Here is a 26,662-nt window from a genome sequence, read left to right on the forward strand (position 1 = left end):
CCTGGGTCCCGGCCGCTCCTCCAGGGTCTCCCAGAGCATGCTGGGCTCCTCGAGACCTGCGTCAGGACGTTCATGACCATACAAGGCCTGGCCACTGCCAGCCATGCACCCTCTCTGGGCCTTGCTCCCTCATATTTAAAATCAGGGTGTCGTAAACAAACAAAGCAAGACATAAACGATAAATAAAATGGAGGTATCGAAAGCAAAACAAAAAAAGACAAAATGAGGGTGTCAAACCTGGTGACCTGAGATTCTTCTTGCACCAACCTTCCGTGATTAGGTCACACACCCCACTGGGCAGGGCCTGCTGAGTAACCGTGGCCAAACCCTGGGCTGAGGGGCGCCCCGAGGCTGTCCCCACCCAGGCTCAGCCATAGGGTTTGAGGGAGCCTGAGCCCAGGCAGCAGAGGATGCAGGGACACGGTCTGGGAAGTGGCCCGGGGTTCCCCGAGCCGAGTCCCCAGTTCCAGTCAACACTCCTCACCATGCAAGGGGCCCAGCTGTCTAATGGCTTCCTGTGCTGGTGAGGGCCCCACGCCATTTCTGCCACCTGCCGAGCGGGCGGCCAGAGGTCATGGAGGGTTGACCGCACGGTTTGCTTTTAGGTTCCCTCCCTGGGAAGATGGCCTCCTACGGAAAGTGCGTTGAAACTGTGATCGAGCAACTGGACCGATTGAAACCTGAGAAGGACGGTGCTGAGCAGCTCCTGGAGGCTGCCGCCGCCCTGCAGGTAGGTCAGCGCGGTGCGTGGGGCGGGCAGACAGGCCGCTCGGGACACCTGCTGTCCGCCTTCCAGGACACGCCAGGTCTCTGCTCCACACAGGAGGGGCTGGGGCACGATTCCTAGCCCCCAAACGCCAGCCATCCTGAATTTCACCCGGGTCACCATGGCGGCTGAGAGTTTCCACGGGCACCCTTCAGGGACAGACCCCCCTGCGCCCTGGCGGGCGTTCCTGGTACCCAGAACGTGCAACAGACTGCTTTTGCGGGAAACCCTGGCACCGTACCCGGGCCGATGCCCTCACACTGTCCCCACTGGAAGTAGACAGCAGTCAGCCTGGACAGTGCCTTCACCCCCACCCTCTGCTCTGGCACCCGGTGCGGCTGTGCCCTGGCAGCCGGCTGGCCCTTGTCCGTAGCTCCTGTGTTCATCTGCTAACTGGCCAGCACAGCGAGGCCTCGAAGCAATGAGAGACCGGCCCTTGGGGTGGCCCTCCAGCTCCAGCTCTGGCCCTCACCCCGGGGTCCCTGCTCATCTCTCCCATCATGGCCCATTTCCACACGGACAGTGCTGTCCTCAGGTCTGTCCTCGCTCTGACGTCACCCCCCCTCAGCAGCAGCCCCTGGAGACCTCCCTGTTACCAGTCCGTCTGTCCGTCCAATGGCCATCAGGGGGCAGGCACCTGCGCTGCAGGGCCCACCGCCAGGCCATGGGGCACGGGTCAGAAGGAGCCTGCAGAAGGGCGCAGAGTGCCCAGGAGAGCTCCGGGGCTGTCACAGGCCCTGTGCCCGCCGTCACCACCACCAGCTGGGCTGTCACGGCAAATGCGCTGACGGTGTTGGCCTCTCCTTGCCCGCTGCAGCCTGGCTGTTGCTTTTCTTACGGGGCCTGTGAGAGCTTGGGGTCCCCAGAAAGGCAGCCCCTGCCGCCCCCTTACTGGCTGTGCCCTCTTGGGGTGGGGCCCTGTGGTGCAGCAGCAGAAACCCTCCGGGGGACAGGGAGGGTGGCCCTGGGCTTGCACAGAGAGGCTGGAGCGGTTCCAGGACCTGAGATCCTGACCCAGTCAGACTGGGGTGCCCTCCGGCGGTCACACCTCCCTCCCCCATACCTCTGCACCCCCGTTCTCCAGCTCTTTCCCTGAGACCAAAGCAGTTCGGGAAAATGATGAAAACAGCCAAGGGCCAGGCCCAGCAACACCCTTCCCTCCTGAGGCTGAGGCCCAACGCCCCGCACAGCTCAGGGCACCCCATCCTGCCCCCTGTCCCCCAGTGCCCGTTTGCCACCGCCCCTGCCTGCTCCCCCTGGCTTTGGACTCATTCCCCTGGCTTCCCCGACAACCACGACTGGCTGCCACTGCCCCATCTTTTCAAAAGGCCCCTGGACCCCGGCCCCCGCCAGCTCCCGCGTTCTCCATCTCTGTCCTCAGCGGCCCCCGCTGCTCAGGCAGAGAGAGTAAAGCCAGTGCCTTTATTTCATAACCGCGACAGGAAGTCGGGCTGCTCCTATAAACTGTTTGGGGTTCTTTTTCCCACGATCAACGGGCTGTTAGAGGTCATCCTAGTTGTCATCGGTGAGCCTGGCAGGGGGACATCTGCCTGCGCATCATGGAGGGAGGCCACCCTGACCCGGCGGCCCGGCAGCCCACGCAGGCGGAGAGGCGTCTCTTTGTCAGATGCCTGGTCCTCCCAGACCCTTTCAGAAGGCCTCGGGGTCCCCCGTGACGGCCCGCGGACAAAGGCCGGTCTGGACAGCACACGTCTACCTCCAGCTGTCGGGACCAAGGCTCGAGGCTGTCCCGGCAGGAACCCGACAGCACACAGTCCACTGGGCAGTCTGGTGAAGGGCATGGTTGTGGGGTTCAGTTGCACCCCAAAAAGATATATGGAAACCTTCACCACCTGTTACCCTATGAGGAAACGCCATCTTTGCGGATAAGATTAGAAATCTCGAGATAAGACCATCCTTGATTTAGGGTGAACCCCAAGTCCAGAGACTGGTGTCCTTACAGAAGAGGGAGGACTGGACAGACCCACAGGGAGGAGACACCGTGTGAGAACAGAGACACAGGAAGGCCCTGTGACCACAGAGCAGAAACTGGGTCACACACCTACCAGCTGAGGAACGCCAGCCCCCGCCAGCCGCTGACCCCCCAAGGAGGAACCAACCTCTGACACCTCAGCTTTGGACTTCCGACCTCCAGAACTATGAGAGAATACCTTTTGTGGTGACGTTTCCTCTCCAGGTGACGTCTGGGGACCGTCCGCCTCTCTCTCTCTCTCTCTCTCTCACACACACACACACACACGGAGCCTCCAGGCCCTCTGCTGGGACTTCCCTCGGGCAGCCCCAGTGGCCCTTCATGGACCACATAGGGGGGATGGGAAAGGGACCATCCCCCACAGTGCACACGGGGGTAGTGAGACCTGGGAGCCGGCCCTGCAGACGCCAGCCTTCGGGTGAGCACTGAGCTGTGGGCCGGGGCCTGGAGCTGGAGGAGGGGCCGGGGCACCAGCAGCAAGCAGCCTGGGCGGCCCCAGACCTGGGTTCCCTGGCCAGGCCCTCTGGGAGGAACAGGAATGAGGAGGAACAAGTATCATCTCAGGGCAGGCCATGGGGGGCATGAGCATGTCCTGTAAGGGGGTGGGCCCTGGGGGTGTCACTCCCTGGAGGCCTCTTCTTCCCCTGCCCCCCGTTCCCTGAGCCCCTCTAGGCCAGCCAGCTCAGGCACCGGGGCCAACAGGTCAGGCTTAGGAACATCCGGAGAATGGACACGGGCCTGTGGGACAGAGGTGGGAGTGTGAGGGGCACAGTGGGCAGCCTGGAGCTTCCAGGGAGCCCACAAAATCTGAGCAGGACGCAGAGAGGGGTCTGGCTATAAGAGGGATTCTGGGGGCTGGGGGTGAGGGGTGGAGAAGGGGATCCTAGCAGATGGACCAAAGTCCTGATCTGTGGCCAAGAGTGAGTCACTGGTCCAGGCACTGTGTGGGCAGGGAGGCCAACGGGGCTGAGTGTGCACAACCTTGAACCCCGGAGCCAGGAGAGCTGGCCATTCAGAAAGCCACAGGCAAAGGCAGGAAGGCAGGTGAGCTCTGAGCAGGACAATTACAGGTCAGTACCAGGCTGGCAGAGAGGCGACCGGCAGCTGTCAGTCGGCCAGTCCAGGGGTGAGGCAGGAGTGGGGAAAGATCCAACTCAGGCCCTGGCCAGTTTGGCTCAGCGGTTAGAGCCGTCGGCCCGCAGACCAGAGAGTCCTGGGTTCGGTTCCCGCTAGGGGCATGTACCTCGGTTGCAGTTTGTCCCCGGCCCCGGTTGGGGTCGTGTGGGTGGCAACCACTCGATGTGTCTCTCTCACATCGATGTTTCTCTTTCTCTCTTCCTCCCTCTCCCCCTTCCACTCTATCTGAAGATAAATGCAAAAGTGTCCTCGGGTGAGGATAAAAAAAAAAAGACCCAACTCAGCACCCAGCCAGCCCCCAGCCAGAGGGGAGGGCAGGGCGGGCAGAGCAAAAGGGAGGGCTCAAGACGGCATCAGTGAATCGGAGGCCCCCTGGGCAGCCGCAGCCCCTGGCCTCACTGGCAGGGTGGCCCGGAGTGAGGAGCCAGCCCCAGTGCTCGGGCCTTCTCTGCACGGTTGGCCTGTCCCTGCCTCCTCCCAGACCAGCCCAGCAACCCTCTGCTGGCCCAGCCCGATGGACCCGGTCGGTGCCCTCTGATCCGTGACATCCCTGGGCCCCAGTCTCCTCTCTGTGACCGGCGGGGCTGATCTTCCCCAGCGGCGTGGGCCTGGCCATGGGCCAGCCTCATACGTGGGCCAGGGTGTCATTTACTGCTTGGTGCTGGGTCATCCGGGACCCCTGGCCCAGTACAGCCCTGCCTGATATCCCTGCCTGGGGGCTGATGGCACCAGGGCCTGCAGCGCAGGCTCAAGGTCTGACCTTATTAAAAATACATACTCACCCTTCCCAGTCGAGGACGTAACGAGTGGGAAGTGGAGGGGCTGCTGTCTGAGCCTCGCAGGCAGAGGCGCTGTCTGTCGGCCGCATCCTGCAGAGTCATGCAGCTCCGCAGGCCGAGCTGACTCGGCACCCTCAGCGCCAGCCCTGCTGACGCTGCTTCCCGACCGGCCTGCGCCCCCCTGCCTGCCCTGGACGAAACGGAGGAAGCTCGAAGCGGGGACTGAGGCCGGCGCCTCCGGTGTGGGCTCAGCCCAGAGGCCAGGGGAGTCTGAGAGGGAGACCGAGGCAGAAGCCTGGTTGCTGAGACCAGAGCCGACCCAGGGCGGGACCCCCCATCCTCCATGGAGACGGGAGTGTTCCATTCCAGGTCTGGGGCGCCCTCAGCTGACCTTCGAGCAGGGCGTGCTGCTGGGCAAGGGGGCTGGGCAGCGTCCGACTGGAGGGTGGTCGGCTGCGTCCCAGGCCAGGCGGCATCTGAGCAAAGGCCCGACCGGAAGAGCACTGTAGGCAGAAGGAGCAGCCTGCACAGAGGCCGGAGGTGACACGTGCTGCAGAAACGGAGCCCAGTGCAGCTGGAGTGGAGCTGGGCCAGCTCACACAGGACCTCACTGGCCACCATAAGGACTCCTTCTGGAATGTTCTGAGGAAGGATGGACATGCCCTGACTTCCATTTTAAAAGAACCTCTTGGCAGCTGGGTTGGAAATAGATGGAGAGGGGGACGAGGAGGAACAGAGAGCCCCCGGGACCCCCACGCTGCCAGACGGGATGCGATGAGCGAGGCGCCAGGCAGGACCCCCGGTCCAGTCTGCACAGCTGGAGGTAGGGTACTGATCTGGGCAGGCCGGGCAAAGCCTCAGATGTCTGCAGGAGTTGCAGCAGGAGCTGAGAGCGGTCCGGATCCGGGAGGGCCGCCGTGCCTTGGGAATGGCGCATTTTCAGCCTTGAGGCTGGGCATGCGGATCATGGAGTGAGGTCGGCGGGTTGGGCCCTGAGACCCTGTCACACAGAAGCCAAGGAGGAGCCGCTGGAGCCCAGAGGACGGTGGCAGCAGGACAGGGTCACCGCTGTGTCAGCCAGGGTCCTGGAACCCGAAGCCGAGCAGGCCTCGAAGGAGCCTGGGGCCCGTCAGCCAGTCCTGCGCTTCGAGCTGTGGGCAGGTTGGGGCAGCCTGGCTTCCCAGGTGCCCAGAGCCCTGGAGACTGGGGGGAGCGGCAGGGACGTGTCCACCAGGGTGGTACCATATGGTCCCACTCTCCCGGGGGTCAGGGGGCTGGGCTCCCAGTCCACGGCTCCCAGGGGGCTCCTGTGCCCTGTCCACGGTTCTCAGCGCTCTGCTGGGTTCTTAGCACAGAAACGATGGCAGAAATCACAGACCTCAGGAAAAAGTAAAACTTCTGTGTGCTCTACACACCAAAAATACCTGACACAAACCTAAATGGGAAACTACAAGCTCACGACAAATAGCTGCCAGCATCACGGCCCTGTTCATCGTCTTCAGTCTATAAAGAATTCATAGAAATGATGAGGAAAACCCTGCCCCGATTAAAAAAAAACAAAAAAAAGTGAGTCAAGAATATGAATTGATAATTTCACAGAAGCACAAATAAACATCCAGTAAACATCAACATTTCACCGACAACAAAAATATTTCAAATAAAACACTGGGATTGTGTAAATTGACTGGTAAAAAATTAATTCAATGTCCCTGCCGGTGAGAGTTTATTTGGACGAGGTGCACCTGCTGGGATCGGTCGGCACCTCCATTCCCTGTGCGCGCTGTCTGTCCTCGGGTGGGGGGCTTGCAGGACTGGCACTGGCGTTGGGCACATTCGGTGGGGACACGGGGAGGCCCCGTTGTTGACGTTTGGGTTTCCAGTACCCACCCTGCCCGCACCGCTGTCCGGACTTCTTGTATGTGGGTGTTTTCCGCATGTTGAACGGTTTCCTTAGATTCCCGGGAGTGTAATGACTGGAATAAAGGGCTCGCAAAATAGAAGGTTCAGGAAGCATATTTCCAAATGCTTTCGGGAAGCAGTCGGTGGCACCCCCCACCACCACCACCACCACCAGCAGCCTTTCCCGTGGCGTGTGGCTCACACAGGCTGCAAACTCCAAACTGGCCCCAGGGGTAAGTGGGGGAAAGTCATTCTCCCCAGAACCAGTTCCCCCGGGAGAGCCCATCTCTCCTGTGGCTGGTCCCCTCCATGGCCTTTGCCTGACCTGCCCTCACGGGAGCCTTCCTTGCTGGTCATTCTTGGGGGGGGGGGGTGTATTTCTTAATCATTCAACAACATTTTTTTTCTCTCATTTTTTTAAACCTCACCCGAGGGTATATTTATTTTCTATTTATCTTCAGATAGAGAGAGGGAGAGAGAGAGAAACATCGGCGTGAGAGGGACACATCAACTGGTTGCCACCTGCATGACCCCGACCAGGGCTGGGGACGAACCGCAACCGAGGTACATGCCTTTGGCTGGAGTCGAACCTGCGACTCATTGGTCCGAGGGCCAACGTTCTACCGCTGAGCCAAACCGGCCAGGGCTAAAAAGTTACCATTCGAATCATCGTTAAGCGCCCAGCTCTTTGGCATTAGGCACAGACCCACTGCTGTGCGGCCGTCACCGTGTCGTCTCCAGAACTTTTCCATCTTCCCAACGTGAAACTGTCCCCATTAACAGCGACTCCCCACCCGCCCCAGCCCCGGGGAGCCCCACCGCCTGGTCCCGGAAGCTGCCACTCTGGGCCTGTGTGATGGGGCCAGTGTCTGCCCTGCAGTGTGGCTCCTGTCCACGCTGGCTGCTGGCTGCTTTCCGTGTTTATTCCTGCCCTTGTCCCACCTGCTGTCACGACCCAGGAGAGCCTGTGGGAACGATTCCCGGGGCTGCACCCGCGGGTCCCGATCCTGGCCTGGGAGGGTTGCCAGCCAAGCTCTTCCCCAGCCCCAGTGCTGGGGCGCCCCCCACCCCATGCTGTCAGCCCTCCAGCGCCCCCAGGCCTGGCCCCTCCCGGCCTGTCTCTCTTCCAGACTTTCAGCCCCCAGAAGCAGGCGTTCATTTTGGAGGTGCTGTCCGGGTGCCTGGAGTACCGGCAGCTGCTGACCGTCGTGGTGGACGCCTTCTACGTGCGGGACGGCAGGCTCTGCCTCTGGGCCGACTACAACCTCTTCCTGGGTGAGTGTCCGTCCCGCCGCCTCCAGGGTGCGCAGACTCACAGGGCGGGCTGTCACCGATGGTGTGTGCACCGCCTGCCTCAGGGACAGAGACCACACGCCCCCTGAGGGAGGCCTGGAGAGAGAATGCCCCAGAAAGCCTTTGTCATCGCTGAGGTCCTGCGCCCTGACCCTGAGGACGAGGGGCAGGCTGGCCTTGTGGCCCCGGGCTGGGTTGTCCTGAGGGGATTAAACAGGACATGTCTCTGCTTTCTGCAGGCTGCCTGCTCTCATGGGCTGCGGGGACCACTACGTCTGGGGTGCCTCAGTCCAGGAGGGGAGGGCTGGGGAACGCAGATCCACAGAGGCCGCGCGTGGCCTGATGCCAGGTCCGAGCTGGGCCCCTGGCCCGGTGTCCCCTCGCCGCTCAGGTCAGCTCCACCGTCAGCAGCGCGTCAGGGGCCTGCACACCTTTCAGACAGTGGACAGGCGGCCCCTGCCTCCGAGGACCCTCACCCCCACCCCAGCGAGTGGACTTCCAGTTGCCTCGAGGCCGTGCAATGTCCCAGATGAACAGACTGAAGTCCACAGTGACTTACTTGCACCGGGAGCCTCTGGAGTTTCTGAGCTTCCTCAGTGAGATAACGTGAGATTACATGAGGACGAGGTCCGAAGCCACAGGGTCCCACCATCCAAGACAGCGTCATCAGCGCTGTTGTGTCCTGGTCACGGCGTTCACAGGGGCCGCATGGAGCTCTGGCCAGTGGCTAGGCCCCCTGTCAGTGCCTCTGGGCAGCTCCCCGAGGCCGAGCCCCAACACCCCCTCTGCGGGGCGTGCCCCGCCCCCACGCATGCACGCCCTGTCTCCCCAGTGATCTGCTACCTGGCCACCTTCCAGCTGGAGGAGCTCGGCTTCCAGGTCTTCCGGAGCATCGTCCGGTCCCAGCCTGCGGACAAGATGCGCAAGGTGAGCGCGGCCAGGCTGTCCTTGGACCTGAGGCCCGGGCCGCCCACTTCAACCGGAGGAGCTCTGCTGGGTGCCTTCTGTGTTTGCACAAGGGCTGTGCAGAGGGCCCTCGGGGGCCACAGCCCCCCAGGCTGTGAAGGGCGCTTCCAGCGCCCACGGCGGGAGGCCCCACCGGCAGCGAACGGTGCTGTGTCTTCAAACCACACTGTGAGGCTGAGGGCCAGGAGCTGGGAAGCAGCCTTCAGAAGCCCACAGCGTCCTGGGCCGTCCCCAGGCCACCCCAGGGAGGGGCTGGGGGACAGGTCGCTTCCCTGGGACCCTCCCACTGGCACTGCCCCTGGCACGGGGGGAGGTTGCAGAAAATGGAGCAGTTCCTCTCTCGGGATTTTGGAGCCTGTGGAGTGGGATGGGGGAGGCAGGCCACTGTCCATCTGTCCCCACAAGTACTCTCTTGGGTACCAGACTCCAGGTCCTAGGGAGCTGGCTGGAGCACGGGGTTCCCTAGTGAGGACATGCCCAGTTGGGCTGCCCCAAGTGCCCAGATGCCATGAGCAGAAGTCCTTCTGGTGAGGGACAGCTCCCCCAGAATGGGCACCCCAGCCCAGCCTGAGGGGTGGGTGAGCCGGGGTCAGGCCCCTTCTCTGTCCCCGAAAGGGAGGGTCTGTCCTGAGGGGCCGCCTCTCCTGGTGCGTCAGCCACACCTTCCCCTCAGCACTGACCCTCCCGTGAGGGGCGCCGGGCGTGGGGGTCTGGGCTGAGCCCCCACCCCACCTCTCCCTCAGTTCCTCGGGTTCTTCTTCAACCCCTTAAACCTGTGCTCGTGGGTCAAGGACGAGTGGAGCCTCGTCTACGAGATGGCGCACGTGAAGAGCTGGATGGATCCCCTGCTGAGGTGGGCCAGGGTGGGGGGCGCTGTACCCACTCCCAAGGCCTCCACAGGTCTCCTTCCTGCTCACAGGGACCCACGAGGGATGAGGGGGTTCAGAGAAGCCACAGTCCAGGGTACCAGAGACCCAGGCTGACCTGCACAGGGGGTCTGCCGGCCAGGGCGGCCTCAGGGCCATCCAGGTGGGTGGGGAGGGAGCGGCCCCTTCTACTCTGGAGCCCACCCAGGAGGTGGGGGCCGAGACCCTGTGGGGACCCTGCGGGGCTTCGGTCCTGACCAGCCCCTTCCCACAAGTCCAGGCGGGGGTGGGCGGGGAGCTCCCGGATTCTGGCCACATCAATATCTGGTGTCCCTCAGGCCACCCTCCTGGGCCTGTCACCCCAAAGCAGCCTCGCTGCCTCTCCCTGCCTCCCGACAGGCTCAGGCAGGCGCTGGGAGCTCTGGCTGCAGGACCAGCACGGTAGCCCCGCCCTGCCCTGGCCCCCACGGAGAGGCTGCTGGGCAGGTGCAGAGGAGGCCCTGCCCTTGGCCCCCATGGAGAGGCTGCTGGGCAGGTGCAGAGGAGGCCCTGGCTCCCACGGAGAGGCTGCTGGGCAGGTGCAGAGGAGGCCCTGGCCCCCACGGAGAGGCTGCTGGGCAGGTGCAGAGGAGGCCATGGCCCCCACGGAGAGGCTGCTGGGGCAGGTGCAGAGGAGGCCCTGGCCCCCGCGGAGAGGCTGCTGGGCAGGTGCAGAGGAGGCCATGGCCCCCACGGAGAGGCTGCTGGGCAGGTGCAGAGGAGGCCATGGCCCCCACGGAGAGGCTGCTGGGCAGGTGCAGAGGAGGCCCTGGCCCCCGCGGAGAGGCTGCTGGGCAGGTGCAGAGGAGGCCATGGCCCCCACGGAGAGGCTGCTGGGGCAGGTGCAGAGGAGGCCCTGGCCCCCACGGAGAGGCTGCTGGGCAGGTGCAGAGGAGGCCATGGCCGGGCAGGTGCAGAGGAGGCCCTGGCCCCCACGGAGAGGCTGCTGGGCAGGTGCAGAGGAGGCCCTGGCCCCCACGGAGAGGCTGCTGGGCAGGTGCAGAGGAGGCCCTGGCCGGGCCAGGGCTGCCCCCGGAGCTCCCCCTCACCTCAGGGACATCCTCAGGCCCAGCCAGACTGTCCTTGCTGCCTGCCCTCAGGGCTCCCACCTGTGGCCTGGCCCTGCCTGCCCCTCAGCTACCTGTGGGCCGCTGCTCACCTGGTTCTAGGCTGCCTGCCTCCCACCCCTGCCTGCCCTGGGACAGCCCCGTCCAGACCTGTCCCTCCCACCCCTGCTTGCCCTGGGACAGCCCCATCCAGACCTGTCCCTCCCACCCCTGCTGGCCCTGGGACCAGCCCCATCCAGACCTGTCCCTCCCACCCCTGCCTGCCCTGGGACAACCCCGTCCAGACCTGTCCCTCCCACCCCTGCCGGCCCTGGGACCAGCCCCATCCAGACCTGTCCCTCCCACCCCTGCTGCCCTGGGACCAGACCCGTCCAGACCTGTCCCTCCCACCCCTGCCGGCCCTGGGACAGCCCCGTCCAGACCTGTCCCTCCCACCCCTGCCGGCCCTGGGACAGCCCCATCCAGACCTGTCCCTCCCACCCCTGCTGGCCCTGGGACAGCCCCGTCCAGACCTGTCCCTCCCACCCCTGCCTGCCCTGGGACAGCCCCATCCAGACCTGTCCCTCCCACCCCTGCTGGCCCTGGGACAGCCCCGTCCAGACCTGTCCCTCCCACCCCTGCTGCCCTGGGACAGCCCTGTCCAGACCTGTCCCTCCCACCCCTGCTGGCCCTGGGACAGCCCCGTCCAGACCTGTCCCTCCCACCCCTGCCTGCCCTGGGACCAGCTCCATCCAGACCTGTCCCTCCCACCCCTGCTGGCCCTGGGACCAGCCCCATCCAGACCTGTCCCTCCCACCCCTGCTGCCCTGGGACCAGCTCCATCCAGACCTGTCCCTCCCACCCCTGCCTGCCCTGGGACAGCCCCATCCAGACCTGTCCCTCCCACCCCTGCTGGCCCTGGGACAGCCCCGTCCAGACCTGTCCCTCCCACCCCTGCCTGCCCTGGGACAGCCCCATCCAGACCTGTCCCTCCCACCCCTGCTGGCTCTGGGACAGCCCCGTCCAGACCTGTCCCTCCCACCCCTGCTGCCCTGGGACAGCCCTGTCCAGACCTGTCCCTCCCACCCCTGCTGGCTCTGGGACAGCCCCGTCCAGACCTGTCCCTCCCACCCCTGCTGGCCCTGGGACCAGCCCCGTCCAGACCTGTCCCTCCCACCCCTGCTGCCCTGGGACCAGCTCCATCCAGACCTGTCCCTCCCACCCCTGCTGCCCTGGGACCAGCTCCATCCAGACCTGTCCCTCCCACCCCTGCCTGCCCTGGGACCAGCTCCATCCAGACCTGTCCCTCCCACCCCTGCTGGCCCTGGGACCAGCCCCATCCAGACCTGTCCCTCCCACCCCTGCTGCCCTGGGACCAGCTCCATCCAGACCTGTCCCTCCCACCCCTGCTGGCTCTGGGACCAGCCCCATCCAGACCTGTCCCTCCCACCCCTGCTGCCCTGGGACCAGCCCCATCCAGACCTGTCCCTCCCACCCCTGCTGGCCCTGGGACCTGTCTTCCCCTTCTAGCAGCCCTGGGTCTCAAGCAGGGTGGGAACTAATGCAAACCATGCGCCCTGTACCAGGGGAGCCCATAAGAGGGCACACTGGCCGGGTTGGTGATGGTGGGCTGTGCCTGCACAGGACGTGGAGGCGTGAAAGGAGGACCCGGACCTTGGGGCAGCCCAGCAGGGCCCTTCCCAAACCCCTGCTCAGGGCACCCCCTCCCCGGCTCTCACTGCCCCACTGCTCCGAGCCGTCGCCCCTCCCCTCTGCCATCGGTGCAGTTCCAGGAAGGGACCTTCGGAATCTCCTTCCTTTCCACTCCTGGCTTCCTTCCCCCGGCCACCTGCTCGGGCCCAGATTAGCCCCTGGATTCCAGCGGTGGGGATCCGCTCTGCCCCTTCCTCCCAGCTCCCCACCCACCTGGGTGGCAATGCCACCGGGCCTCAGTTTCCTCCTCTTCTGGGAAGTGCTTGCCTGTGAGACTCGGGTGTGGTGGGCACGGTGCCTGCGTAGCAGGAGGCGTGTGAGCTGTGGCTGCTGGTCCCAGCGTCACCCCCACCCTGAGGTGGGCCCCAGCTCTGGGGAGTCCTTCAGACCCCAGGGGCTGTCCTGTCAACCTGCTTAGGAAGAAACCCTGAGCGGCTTCTCCCCCCTTGCCTTCAAGATGGCAGCCGGAGGTCCAGGAGCTCATCAGCCAGCTGGAGGGGGCATTGACCACTCAGCCCCCTTCTTCAAAGGCTAAGGTCACAGAGCCCAAGAAGTTCGACCTGACTGTCCCCAGACCCCGTGCCATTCCCATGCCTGAGCCTGTCCCTGTCGTGGCCAAGCCAAGACCAGTAAGTGTTGGCGTTTGCAGTGGGCACAGGCTGTCCAGGCTGGGAGAGTGGACACTGTGGGCCAGTGGGGGACTGGGCTCTTCCCAGAGCAGAGGGGCCACTGGACCAGACCAGCATTCGATGGTGGCTAAATGGGAAGATGCGTGGACAGATGATGCATGGATGGATGGGTAGATGATGAATGGATGATGACTGGGTGGATGGATGGATGGGTGGATGATGGATGGATGGATGGATGGATGGATGGATGATGGATGATGGATGATGGATGGATGGATGGATGATGGAGGGATGGATGATGAATGGATAATGAATAAGTGGATAGATGGATAGATGGATAATAGATGAATGGATGGATGATGGATGGATGGATGATGGATGGATGGATGGAGAGATGATGGAGGATGATGAATGGGTGGGTAGATGGATGGATGGATGATGGATGGATGGATGATGGATGGATGGATGATGAATGGATAATGAATAAGTGGATAGATGGATAGATGGATAATAGATGAATGGATGGATGGATGGATGGATGGATGGATGGATAATGGATGGATGGAGAGATGGACGGATGGACGGATGGAGAGATGATGGAGGATGATGAATGGGTGGGTAGATGGATGGATGGATGATGGATGGATGGATGATGGATGGATGGATGGAGAGATGATGGAGGATGATGAATGGGTGGGTAGATGGATGGATGGATGATGGATGGATGGATGATGGATGGATGGATGGAGAGATGATGGAGGATGATGAATGGGTGGGTAGATGGATGGATGGATGATGGATAATGGATGAGTGGGTGGGTGAATGGATCGCTGGATGGGTGGACAGATGATCAGTGGCCTTGTTGCCGAGCGGCCCTGTAGTTACCCTATCTGTAGGAACCTTGGTGTTTTTGGTCCCAGATCTTCAGGGCTCAGTGTGCTTATCTCCGGTCGTCCTTTCAACTGCATCTCTCTCCCTCTCTGCCTGGCCCCTGCCCGCCCTTTGCCATGCCCTGCCCTGCTCCTTAGCTGTGTGTGTGCCTCTCAGCATGAACTGTGAGAGGTTGGTGGCCAGTGATCTCCCCTGGGGCCCACAGGTGGCTGTGCTGGAACCAGCCTCCCTGCCCTCCTCTGTGCCCAGGACCCTCTTCCCCTCTGGCCTCCCATTCACTCACTCAGCAAGCACTGTGAACTGCCTCGTGCGTGCCAGGCTCCGTGCCTCTGTGGCGCACTCCCTCCGGGGCACTCAGAGAAAACACAGGATACCTAGCTGGTGATAAGTGCCGGGGAGAGAAGGTCATTCGGACGAAGGGGTCAGGAGCATTGGAGGAGTGCCGTTCGGCAGAGTGCAGCCCGGACAGGCCTCCTGAGGGTGCTGTGGGGTGAAGACCTGCGGAAGTGAGCGTGCGAGCGAGCCATGGTGTGTCCAGGGAAGGCATTCCGGGCAGAGAGCACAGGCAAAGGCCCTGGGGCAGCGCCTCCCTTCCGAGAGTGTCGAAGAGGCTGGAGTGGAGGCAGGAGGGGAAGGAGGGCGGGAGAGGAGGTACCGAGGGGACAGACAGGACGCACACCACGGAGGCTCACAGGGCCCACGGGCAGCAGAGGAAGGTGAGAAGAAGTCTAGGTGATGTCTCGAAGCAGCTGGACTGCCTTTGAGATGGGTGTTAGAGACCGCAAGGTGCTGAGGGGGGCTCCGAGGGGGACCCCGACACCTTGACGTGAGCCAGGGATGGACGGCAGTTGGTCAGCAGGCTGGGGGAGGGGAGGGTTTTCCAGAAGGTGGAGTTTCAGGTTGGGACATGAGTTTCTCACGCCTGGTAGATGCACAGGGGAGAGGGCACAGTTAGGAGTCTGGAGTTCAAGGGTCTCCAGGCTGGCTCTGCCCTGCCTGCCATGGTCATGCTCCCCCAGGCCGCCGAGGGTCCCTGTGGCAGGTCTCAGGCTGCCCTGCTCTCTGCTGGGCTGATGCTGCAGCCGACCCCTCCTGGCAGCTCTCTCCTTGGGGCCCACGACTCTCCGGCCTCACCTGCCGCTTCAGCCACTCCAAGTCCACCCCTGCACAGTCCGTGGGCCTCTGCCTGTCCCTCCAGAGTCCAGTGGCCTGGGCCCTGTGTTTGACCACCCTCCTTCCTGCTGCTGGCCTGACAGCATTCCCTCCCCAAGATGACCACCAGCACCCCACAAGTTCTAGCCATAGCTCCAAGGCTTCCCTCCAGCCCAGCCTCTGCAGGCTCGGGGAGCACAGCCCACCCTCACCCACAGGCCAGGGGCCCACATGCCTGCACACCCCCCAACTCCAACACGGCTCTTCCCCCGCCACCCACCAGGTTCCCAGGAGCACCTACCGGTCACCCAAGGAGTCGCAGACGCTGGGGATGACCAAGAGATACAACCGCCGGAAGGCCGAGGTGAGCAGCCACGCAGGACCCCGCCTTCCTGGGGGGGCAGGGGGGAGGGAGCAGAGGAGGCGGGAGCTGGTCTCGCCCTCATCCCTGAGCCCACGGGGGCCCATGGACAGGGTGGCGGCCTGTGGGGCTGAGCCGCTCGTTGTCCCCACAGGAGCTGCTGCTGAGGGCGAACCTGGAGGAGATGCGGTGTGCGGTGCCCAGGACCCACAGGAGGCCGCCCGCGCAGGTGACCCTGCCCCGCCGCCAGTCTTCACAGGGGCACTTGCTGCGGCACCATGAGCCAGGGCGGCCTGCCCGCCTCAGGCGCCAGAGTCCAGGCTCCCCGGCCAGGCAGAGCAGCCCTGCCAGCGCAGGCCGGGCCCAGGACCGCCGCGGGGAAGCCCCTGCAGTCCCTCTGGGCGTGTCCAGGTTGCCATACTCAGCATGTTCCTGCTTCTCTAAGAGAAAACCCAAGATGTGTGTGAACAAGTGACAGGAGCAGGACGAGGAAGACGAGTTGCCCGTGGAGTTGAGTGGGTGCTGGCCTGGCCCCTGTCTCCCAGCCTGGGACCCCAGCAGCTGGGGCAGGTGGGGGTTCGGGCACTCAGCATAGCAGTGTGCCCCAAGGGGTGTGATGGCTGAGTTCCCTGGGGGGCCTTTACCAGCTGCCTTCCCCCCCTGGAGCTTGTGCCCACCTGGGAGGGGGCAGACACAGTCTTGGAACAGCCCAGCACAGGCCAGGCCGTGGGGTCAGCCCCAGGGGCAGCAGAGGAGATGGAGCCTGAGCCGGAGGCCAAGCCCTCCGGACTAGGAACCGCTGTCCCTGGCCCAGTAGGCCCTGCACCTTCCCTGGTCCTCCTGGGGCAGCCCAAAGCCCCACAGAGCTCGGGGTGCATTGCAGGACAGAGGTGCTGCCCGGGGGAGCTCGTGTGCAGGGCAGGCCTCCCGGGGTGCACGGAGGGGCACCTGGTGTGCTCAGCTGCCAGGCCGACTCCACAGGGCACCGAGAAGCTGCGACTGCAGTTCCCTCCCCGGATCCGAAGGACCCCGAAGCTGACCTTCTACAGGGTGAGGGGTGCTCCTGACCTGTCTGGGTGGGTGCGGGGGCCCCCAGGCTGCTCCCCAGGCAGCCCCACCGCAGCCAGCCCCTCTTCCTGCAGCCGAACGAAGTCCCGGTCAAGCTGAACACGGCTGCCATCCTGCGGGAAGGAGCCTTGTACCAGCGGCAGGTGGAGAAGGAGCTGCAGAGGTGGGGAGGACAGGATGGCGGTCGGGGCAGAGCACAGGGGGTCCCGGCAGGGGTGGCCCTACAGGGGCGGGGCCTCATTTGCACCCTAGGAAGGTCGTCTCGACCCGGTGAGGGAGACAGACGGGGTGGGAGCAGGCTCAGCAGACACTGGCCCACCCCAAACCTTCCTTGGGGCTCACTGCCCCCTCTGGCCCCTTCCTGGCGCCCCTCCCCTCGACCACCAGGGCTGCAGGTCCTCGTGCTAACCCACGCGTGGGCTGTGGGTGGGAGCTTGGGAGGCTAACCAGACGGAGGAGAGACAGACAGATGGACAGAAGGGTGGGCAGATGGGGATGAAGGGAGGGCGCACTGGATGGCACAGTGGGCAGTGGGTGCTGGGCACAGAGCAGCCCGCACTGGTGAGGGCCACGGGCCACGGGGGAACCATGCCTCCCGGCGGCCAGCCAGGCCCACCCCCGGAGGAACCGGAGCCCACCTCTGTCCTCTCCCAGGGTGGACAGGCTGGTGGACGGGGCCGGGGACTTCTCCGAGTTCCTCGAGTGGCAGCAGAAGATGCTGGCGAAGGACCGGGAGGAGCAGCTGGCGGCGGACGCCTGCCGGAGGCTGCAGGGGAAGCTGAGCCACGAGGAGGCCGCGCTGGCCCGGCAGCAGCTCCGGCGGGAGAACCAGCTCAAGGCCCAGCAGAAGAAGGAGGAGGTGGCCGTCGGGAGGGCCGGGTGGCCTGTCTGACTCGGGGGACTGGGGCTCCGGCCGGCAGTGGTGGGGTGGCTCCTGTGGTCATGGGCTTGCCGCTGGCCCCAGGTCATTTCCTCCTGAGACCCATAACGCGGTGTGGTCCCTGCCCCCACCTCAGCGCACTGCCCGCCCCGCCCCACCGGCAGGGCCAGTCGGTCCACAGTCGTATGCGAAGGAAGACCTGAGGTTCTGGCAGGAACTTCGAGAAGGCTGACGTGTTTGCCTGTCCTCTCCCAGGGGAGGGCCTGCGGGCATCCACGCTGCCGCGTTAGGAGGTCCGGAAGCCTCTGTCCTGGGAAGGTGGCCTCCTTAGGCTCCTGACCCGCGTACCCGCAGGCCGGCTGCAGCTCCGTGGCCCCTCAGACACGTGCCCCGAGGCCTGCGGGCAGCAGACACGCGCCGCGTCCACTCAGACGCCCCTTGGTACTCACTCGTGTCTGTCTGTGCCCGACGTTAGGGTTGTCAGCCCTTTCTTTTCAGTGACTTGTTTAAAATAGGAAGTCAAAGCAGTGTGACAAGTAGACTCAGAGAACACGTGCTCCTTCCAGGTCTGGACAGTCTGCCTGCTGGCCGACATCCTCGTTTTCATTGGTTTCTGCACTGTTGTCTCTGTTCCTCCTTCTGAGCAAATACGCACACGTGTAGCTATCGCGTCTCACTCCCGTTTTCTCACGTGAAGGGTCTCTCCTGGCTTCTCTGCCATAGCCGCGCAGGTGCTCAGACGGTGGAGGTGTGAATTCCAGGTGAACTTCCGGAGGAGGGACTGCTCCCTGAGACTGAGCGGGCGGGGGGTTCTGTTTCTGTCCTTGTTTGGGGTGCGTGGCTCCCGCACCGGTGCCTCCCTCCGGTCTTGAGGCATCTCCACGCCCCGCACGGGGAGGGGCCGGGCCCACTACCCGCCGGAGTGCGCAGTACTGAGTTCGGGAATGTCTGCCATTCTCCTCGGGGAGAAACAGTATCTCTGTCTAGTTCTCCTCTGCTTTTCACTCATCGTTCGTGAGTTTGAGCATCGTCTCGTACATGGAAGAGCTGTTTCTGCCTCTTTCTCTGTGCACTGTCTGCTCGTGTCTTTTGTCCATCTTCTTTGGTCCCGGCTTTACTGGGGTGTGACGACAGGTGAAATATGTGTGTGTAGGGTGTATGGCCTGATGCTTTGGTATGCACACGCACTGGGCAATGACCACAGCCAAGCTCATTGACACCTCCATCGCCTCGAGGAGTTACCTCTGTGTGCTGAGGACGTGTGAGCTCTGCTTTCTACAGGGTCCTTCACAAGTCACCGCGCTGCCCACTGAAAGCTGCTGTCCTCTGACCAGCAGCACCCATGTCCTCCACCCCAGCCCCTGGGAACCCTGTTCTGCTCTTCGTGACTGTGACTTTGGCGTTGTAAAAAAATTTTTTTCTTTATTGATTTTAGAGAGAGAGGAAGTGACAGGGAGAGAGAGAGAAAAACATCGATGAGAGAGAACATCAACTGGCCACCTCTGCATGCCCCCCACTGGGGATCAGGCCCACAACTGGGTATTGAACCGGCGACCTCTTGGTGCAGGGTCGATGGCCAATCACTGAGCCGCACCAGTGGGGCTCTTTGCCCATTTCTTAATCAGGTTATTTTCTGATTTTTGGTATTGAGTTGTGTGAGTTCCTGATATATTTTGGATATTAACAACTTATGGGACAGATGGTTTGGAAATATTTTCACCCATTCCATAGGTTACCTTTTTGTCTTGTTAATAGTTGCCTTTGCTGGGCAGAAGCTCTTCAGTTCGGTGTAGTCCCGTTTGTTTATTCTTGCTTTTGTTGCTTGTGCTTTTGATATTAAATCAAGAAGAAAATCAGCCCTGGCTGGTTTGGCTCAGCGGTTGGAGTGTTGGCCCATGGACCAAAGAGTCTCAGGTTCGATTTCGGTCAAGGGCACGTACCTCGGTTGTGGTTCCATCCCTGGCCCTGGTCGGGTCGTGCAGGAGGCAACCCGTCAATATGTCTCTCTCACGTCGATGTTTCTCTCCCTCCCTCCCTCCCGCTCTATCTGAGGATAAATGGAAAAATATCCTTGGGCGAGGATTTAAAAAAAATAAAAATCACCGCCAAGACCAGCATCAAGGAGCTTTTCCCCTGTTTTTTTTTTAGTAAGTTTTATGGTTTTGAAAGCAAACACAACAGGTCCGAGGCTGCCTGTCACTACTTGAGTCAAATTAAGCAGAGACAGGGTTGAATCATCAATGAGCGTTTATCCCAGTAATGCCGGCAGGAGGGAGAGAGCAGCCGGCCATCCTGTAAATGCTGCTCTGACATCTCCAGCCGGCTGTTATGTGGGGAGAAGTGAGAAGGGGCCGCATGCAGGGGGCAAGGGGACCAGGGGAAGGGCTGCAGGGTCTGTGGTCCGTGTGTCTCCTTCCAGGATTCTGATGTCAGATAACAGGTAGTTAATTTTCTGTGATGTTAAAACAGCCCCACCAGCTCCTGGGACCGGGGAATGGTCACCATTCCTGAACCAGATTCCTGGAGGGGTCAGAGTCCAGGCACAGTAACCAAATCAAGGGGAGTCCTGTCCTTTGTTTGCTCTCAAATGCATCTTCTGGTCTGAGTAATGGACCCTCCGGGCTCTGAGGGTCCATCTCATCTCTTTCCAGTCTTGTTCATCTCCTTGCAGCACAAACTCCGTTTTCCAGGGTGTGTCAGGAACCTCACGTCTGTAGGTCCATAGGTGAATGATCACTAGACAGCTGGGGTCCTGTTCCAGTGACGTGCCCTTCTCCCCTCGGTTCAGTTCTCGTGCTGTTCCCATGGGGGGCCCACAGTGCAGCGCAGCTGGGGCCTTGGACTCAGGACAGCTCACCTCCCCGTCCAAGTGTCTTTCTATCTTTGCATGAGGTTCACTTGAGATCAGACTTCCCGAGCCCTGGCTGGTTTGGCTCAGCGGTTAGAGCGTCAGCCCGCGGACCAGTCCGGGGTTCGGGTCCCGCTAAGGGCATGCACCTTGGTTGCAGTTTGCCCTTGGCCCCGGTGGGGTCATGTGGGTGGCAACCAGTCAGTGTGTCTCTCTCACATCAATGTTTCTCTCTCTCTTCCCCCCTCTCTCCCTTCCACTCTATCTGAAGATAAATGCAAAAATGTCCTTGGGTGAGGAGAAAAAAAGACTCCTCAAATGTCTTGGTAGCCCACTTTTTTACAACTGGTACTTCCACACAACCATTTCTCCTGCTTATTACAAAGTTTTCAAAAGTGCTTTTAAAAAAATCCTCACTCCAGGCCCTGGCCAGTTTGGTTCAGCGGTAAAGCTTCAGCCCGCAGACCAATGAGTCTCAGGTTCGATTCCAGCCAAGGGCATGTACCTCGGTTGTGGTCCATCTCCGGTTGTGTGGGAGGCAACCAGTCGATTTTCCCTCTCACATCGATGTTTCTCTCTCTCTCTTTCTTGCCCCCTCTCTCTCCCTCCCACTCTATCTGAAGATAAATAGAAAAATATCCCCAGGTGAGGATTAAAAAAAAAATTTTTTTTTTTAATCCTCACCCCATGATATTTTTCCATTGATTTATTTTTTTAAAGATAGAGTGTCAGGGAGGGAGGGAGAGAGAGAGAAAGAATGATGTGAGGGATTGGTTGCTTCTTACACGACCCCAACAGGGGCCGGGGGTCAAACCCGCAACCAAGGCACGTGCCCTTGACCGGAATCAAACCTGAAACTCTTTGGTCCACAGGCCGATGCTCTAACTGCTGAGCCAAACCAGCCAGGGCTCAAAATTACTTTTTAAAATAAACTTTTTATTTGGAACAAGTTTTAAGAGTTACAGAAAAGTTGCAAAGCAGGCACAAAGAGTTCCCATACCTCCCCACCCAGCTTCCTCTGCTGGTAGCACCGGACACCACCATGGGCAGCGTGCAGGCTGGGAGCGTAAAGCAGGGCTCGGGGGTTCTGGGGACCAGCAGTCTGAGATCAAGGTGTCGGCTGGGCGGTGCAGTCTGCTGAGCCTCCAGGGGAGCCAGATCCTTCCTCGCCTCTTCCAGCTCCTGGTGACCCCAGGAATTCCCTGTGGCAGCCTCACCCCAGTCTCTGCCTACATCTTCCATGGCTGTCTTCTCCGTCTCTGTGTCCTCTCCTCTTTTTATATGGACACTTGTCTTCGGATTTAGAGCTTACCCTAAACCCAGGAGGATTTCATCTGCATCCTTCACTGGTGGGAAATAAGATCACCTTCTGTGGTTCTGGGTGGACATGAATTTGGGGGGAACACTAATGTGCTACACCATGGTGTGTTTGTCACAATTCAGAACCAACACTGGTGCACGACGTTATTCGGATTTCACGCTTTTCCCCCACTGATGTCCTTTTTCTGTCCAGAAGCCATTCAAGACACATTACACGGAGGCGTCACGGCTCAGACTCCTCTGGGCTGTGACATCTTCTCAGACCGTCTTTGCTCTCCGTGACCGAGCGGGTTCTGAGGCGTGCCCGTCAGCCATCCCGCAGAACGTCCTTCGCTCGGGGCGTCTCTGCCGTTCTTCTCGCGGGCAGACTGGGTGTGGGAGGGAGACCACAGCGGTGAACTGCTCAGCTTGTCAAGGGGCCTACTGGCCACGGACTCACCACTGTTGACGTTGGCCTTGATCACCTGTCCGGGTCGCATCAGCCAAGTCTGTCCACTGTAATCCTTCCCCTTTTCTGTGTTGTGCTCTTTGGGGGGCGTCTCCAAGTGGAGCCCACACTCAGGGAGGTGGGTGGTCATCAGGAATTCCTCTGCGTGGAGACTTGTCCTTCCTCCCCACGCACATGCATTCAGTCCTGGGCTCATGTCGGCGCAGACTCTGCACACGTGCGGGACCTCGGCTGTGCGCCAATGCGGCCTCCCTGCTGCTGCTGCTGCTGCTGCCCGGGGCCCTGGGAGCCCTTTCAGGTGGGCCCTGCGCCCCTCCGCGGGCCTGGTGTTTCCTGGGCACTTCCCCGTGTCACGGTGCTCATCGTACAATGCTCCAGGCTTGTATCTCCCCTGTCCGAGCCCCAGAATAGCCACTTCTCAGAGCCCTGGCTGCCTTTTCTTCAGACCTGGACCGAACCTGCACGGTGCTGAGCAAGGATGGCCGGGAGCCATTGTTGCTGCGCTAGCTTTACGGACGATGACTCTGTGCCCTGAACCTGCGCCCACGCTGCCCGCAGCCTGCTTCTCCGCGCACCTGCTGTCAAAGACGAGCCCCCAGGCTGGGAGTCTGACAGGTCCCCGACAGCGTGGCCGGCGACGGGCATAGAGCCCACGCTGTCCTGTGCAGAGTCTTGAGGACTGAAAATATCATTCTCCGTTGCTCACAGTAGTGCCAAAGTGGAAAGAGTGAGAGGGTCCATCCATGGTAGAACGGCCCAAGCGTTGTGCTGCACTCCCAAAAGACAGCACGGACAGGAGCCAGCCACACTGCAGGCGGCAGATAACGGGGATGAGGCTGAGAAATGCCTCGTCCGGACAGACCATCCAGTCAGTACAGTCAGAGCAGCAGAACCACACGCTTGTCTGGAGCTGTGCCCTTCTGAGGCCCCACGAGAAAGGAGAGTGTGGGGTGGCCGTCAGGACATGCCCCAGGCCACATGACGGGGAGCCTGGCACATCCTATGCACAGAGCCGGGCAGTATCTGCACACCCAGCTCCATGCGGCTTACATGCAATGGGTACCTTCGTCTCTTAACTGGAGCCCAAGGGTGGGTGGCTTCAGGGCAAACTCAGTAGCTCTGACTTGGTTTCCCCAGCACACTTTTGGCTGCACCCCTCAGCTTCATCATCAGATCTGGGGAGGTGGCTGCGTGGTCCTGGGCTCACAAGCCAGGGCCACAGTGGAGGCAGGGAGGACATGACGTGTGACTTCCCTAGCAGGCCTGACCTCCAGAGGCACAAGCTTAAACCTGGGCTCCAGGGCGATTCAGGGCCAGTGGCTGGTTCTGCCCTCAGACCTTTGCTGCTCCAGGGCTAGGGCAACCCAGGAACACAGATCTGCTCCGGGGGCCCCTCGTGGCACCGGCTCTGACCGTGGCAGGCCACTGTCCCCGCAGATGGCTGAGCTGATGCAGCAGTGTGCCGAGAGGCGCCTCCAGGAGGAGAGGTCCATGAAGGAGCTGGTGGAGCAGGTGACGGAGGGGCAGAAGAACATCAAGGCGGCACAGATGAAGCTCCTGAAGGGCCGGCGGCAGACAGGTAGGGCAGGGGCCAGGTGTCTCAGGTCCGTGAGGGCCGAGGTGCCCTGGAGGAAAGGCACCTCAGCCGCCCTTTTGGCCCCAGTCCAGGAGATGACCGAGGAGAGCCAGGCACTGCTGAAGCGCAGTGCAGAGGCGGCCAGGGAGGAGCAGAGGCGGCGCTATGAGCTCATCTCCCAGCTCCGAGCCCTGGAGACACAGCCTGTTTGCAAGGGCAAGCTGGTGGACCTGACCCAGGTGAGTGCGCAGCCTCCAGGGAGCCTCCTGTGTCTCACTGTGCTTGGCATTGCCATGGAGGGCGTGCCCAGGATGCCCGCCTCCACCCAAGCCAAGCTCTACCTGGCCACTCACGCGCAGCTCTGGTCCCCACACCACCACGCTGGAGGCCTGGGCTGGCCCCAAAGTCACGGTCTTGTCAGGGACACCTTGGTAACCCCTGGGGACAGGGGACAGGGCTCCTGGGTGTGGCCAGGGTGGGCTTCACATGGCTGATGGCGAGGGAGGCCCGGGACTCCCCAGGTGGGAAGGGCGGTGTACAGAGAGCACAAGGCCAGAGGCTGGACGAGCGGGAGCTGAGCCTGGGCATCGGAGCCTGGAAGCCTGTGTGTGAAACATCATGACAGGCCAGGCTGGCTCGGCGAGGTGGGGGCAGGCCTGGTCTCGGGGGCGGGACAAGTCCTGAGCGCTCTCTGCCTAGGCCCTGGGCCCTGGCTGGGGCGACATTGGTGAGCTCCATTTGGGCTGATATCCAGTCACCCCAGGGCGTCTCAGGCTGCAGAGGGGCCCAGGCTGGGGAAGCTGGATGACAGACACGTCACACTGACACCGATGGGCAGAGGGAAGGCCATGTCCTGGGTGAGGGGTGAGGCCCATGGAAGGCAGGAGGGAGATGGCCAGGCAGGCTGCGCATGCTGGCCATGGCTCTGGCTCCTAGCAGGGGCCTCCCCTGCCCACCCCCAGGTCCCCGGGCATGGCCTGGAAGGGGAGATGTCCCTTGTGGAGCTGCGTGAGCGGCTGGCCCTGCTCAAAGAGGCCCAGCAGCGTAAGGAAGCGGAGAGACGAGACCAGATCATCCAGAGCAAGCGCGCCCAGAGCCAGGAGCTGCAGAAGGTGCTGGAGCAGATTTCACTGTGCCGCGCGGCCATGGGGCGGTCTGCAGCCTTGAGGTCCGTGCCCTTTGCAGCCTCAGGGAGGGTTCTCCGCACAGCAACCCCTCCCCCCTGCTCAGGCAGTGCCCCCACCCGTGCTATTTTATCAGCCGCTCCTCGGGCATACCGAGAAGGTGAGACAAGAATGCAGTGATGGCTCAATGCCCATGACCTAGATCTGGTCATTTTGCATCTGGGTCATGGGTACGGCCTTTGCATCTAGCTAGCTAGCTAGCTATCTGCCTTTGCAGAACCATCTGGAAGTAGTTGCAGGCATCGGACACTTTGTTCCCAAGCACTTTGGTGTGCATCTTCTGAAGAAAGACACTGTCCTACATAAGCACGCACAGGACACGACCAGAGAGTCCAACGGCGATTCCCTGCCGGATTGGCATACCCTGTTGGCACATCCCTCCAGGGTCCTAAGACTGCTCGCCGTAGTTTTTCCCTTAGAAACCAGGACCTAGTTGAGACTCAGGCAGCATCTCCACTCCCCTCTCACCAAGAGCATGTGCACACACACGCCGTTTGTTTGTTTGTTTGTTTGTTTGTTTGTGGAACACCGTGGTGACTTCCAGCCCCATGTGGCTGTCCATGGCAGTTCGGTCAGGCAGAGGCTGGTGTCAGCCCCAGGGTGGGCTGGCCTTTGGCCCCTAGCCTGATGCCATGGGGAGGCAAGGCTGCTCCAAGGGAGGTGACACTGAGCTCGGACAGAGCATAGCCCGGCTCAGGGTCTGGTACACAGAGCTCCAGAGAAAGTATCTTGAGCATAACTGGAGTGGGGCGGACAGAAGCGAGGACAGTCAGATATCCAACACGATTGGTCCTGGGTGTCTGCTGCCCTAGTTACAATTCAGAGGAGGCCCGTGACAACGGCTGGGGGCTGCCCGAGGAGGGCTGGCTGGCCACTCGGCAGTCCCCAAGGCGGCATGCATCTGGGAGGCTTGACCACTTTCCAGCTGCCTGACAGATCCCAAATGCAGTCTGATTGGTGTTGGGGAGCCTCCAAGGGCTCCTGCTAACAAAGCTCCTGGAGCTCCTGTGTGAAGCCAGGCCCCACGGCATCAACTCATTAGGGGCGTTTTAATGGGCAGTGGGGCTGGAGTCAGCCAGGCAGTATGGCTGAGGGATCAGCACCTGCAAAGGCCCTGGGGCTGTGATGTGACCTGAACCGAAGGCATCAGCAGCGAACAGCCTGTATCATGCATCCCATTTCCAAAGGAAAATGGCCTAGCATGGGCAAGGTTGGCAAAGATAGCACAATGTCACCAGCGTTCCTTCTAGGCAAGAGGGGGGGAAGGCAGGGCGCTAGGTAAAAGGGAGCTTTCACTTTTTGACCCCAAATACCATAGTTAATACACATGGAATGCTTTTTTTAAATGTTAAGTACAAGAGCAAAAAGGTAGAGGCGAGGAGGGGCCCCACCTAAATCATGCCGTCACCGGTAGCTGAGGCCCCTCCTAAGCCCGCCCCGTCGCCGGCCCAGGTGGGAAGAGAAGAAAGCGGCGGTCCAGGAGCCGGCCCCCCAGGACCAGCGCGTGCAGGAGCTGCAGCGCAGGATCGAGGAGAAGGTGGCCGAGCGCCGCAAGCAGGCGGCCCAGCTGCAGGCGCCGGCGCCGCGGGCCGTGCGCCCCCAGCCGCGGGTGAGCCCGGGACCCGGCGGGGCGGGTGGGGCGAGCTGGGTGGACGCGGGTCTGAGGGATGCGCCCCGCCCGCCCGCCGCAGGCGCAGCTGGAGGCGCAGCACTGGCTGCAGCTGGAGCGGAGCCGCGAGCGCAGGCTGCGGGCGCTGCAGAGGGAAGGCTCGGGCTGCGCGCCCACGCACCGCCTGGAGGCCGCCTAA

At 61.9% G+C, this 26,662-nt stretch overlaps 1 protein-coding gene across 1 annotated transcript; it reads left to right on the plus strand.

Moving 5' to 3' along the window:
* The first annotated feature begins 622 nt into the window (after positions 1 to 622).
* On the plus strand, positions 623 to 26,662 carry CFAP99 (cilia and flagella associated protein 99). Its single transcript, XM_036252821.1, has 15 exons — positions 623 to 730; positions 7,705 to 7,849; positions 8,700 to 8,794; positions 9,577 to 9,686; positions 12,955 to 13,126; positions 15,453 to 15,533; positions 15,685 to 15,759; positions 16,512 to 16,580; positions 16,673 to 16,761; positions 17,253 to 17,457; positions 23,532 to 23,673; positions 23,758 to 23,909; positions 24,633 to 24,838; positions 26,307 to 26,463; positions 26,546 to 26,662. The coding sequence occupies exons 1-15, from the start codon at positions 623 to 625 to the stop codon at positions 26,660 to 26,662; spliced, it is 1,923 nt and encodes a 640-aa protein (XP_036108714.1).

This window comes from Molossus molossus, unplaced genomic scaffold (genome assembly GCF_014108415.1).
Source record: "Molossus molossus isolate mMolMol1 unplaced genomic scaffold, mMolMol1.p scaffold_m16_p_1, whole genome shotgun sequence".
Classification (NCBI taxonomy): Eukaryota; Metazoa; Chordata; class Mammalia; order Chiroptera; family Molossidae; genus Molossus; species Molossus molossus.

What these genes read in the sequence shown, in the direction of transcription:
- CFAP99 (XM_036252821.1), top strand. Translation starts at nt 623, where the DNA reads ATGGCCTCCTACGGAAAGTGCGTTGAAACTGTGATCGAGCAACTGGAC. An exon ending in CGACTACAACCTCTTCCTGG is followed by an intron (nt 7,850 to 8,699) that starts GTGAGTGTCCGT and finishes CTGTCTCCCCAG; the next exon opens with TGATCTGCTACCTGGCCACC. An exon ending in TCGTGGCCAAGCCAAGACCA is followed by an intron (nt 13,127 to 15,452) that starts GTAAGTGTTGGC and finishes GCCACCCACCAG; the next exon opens with GTTCCCAGGAGCACCTACCG.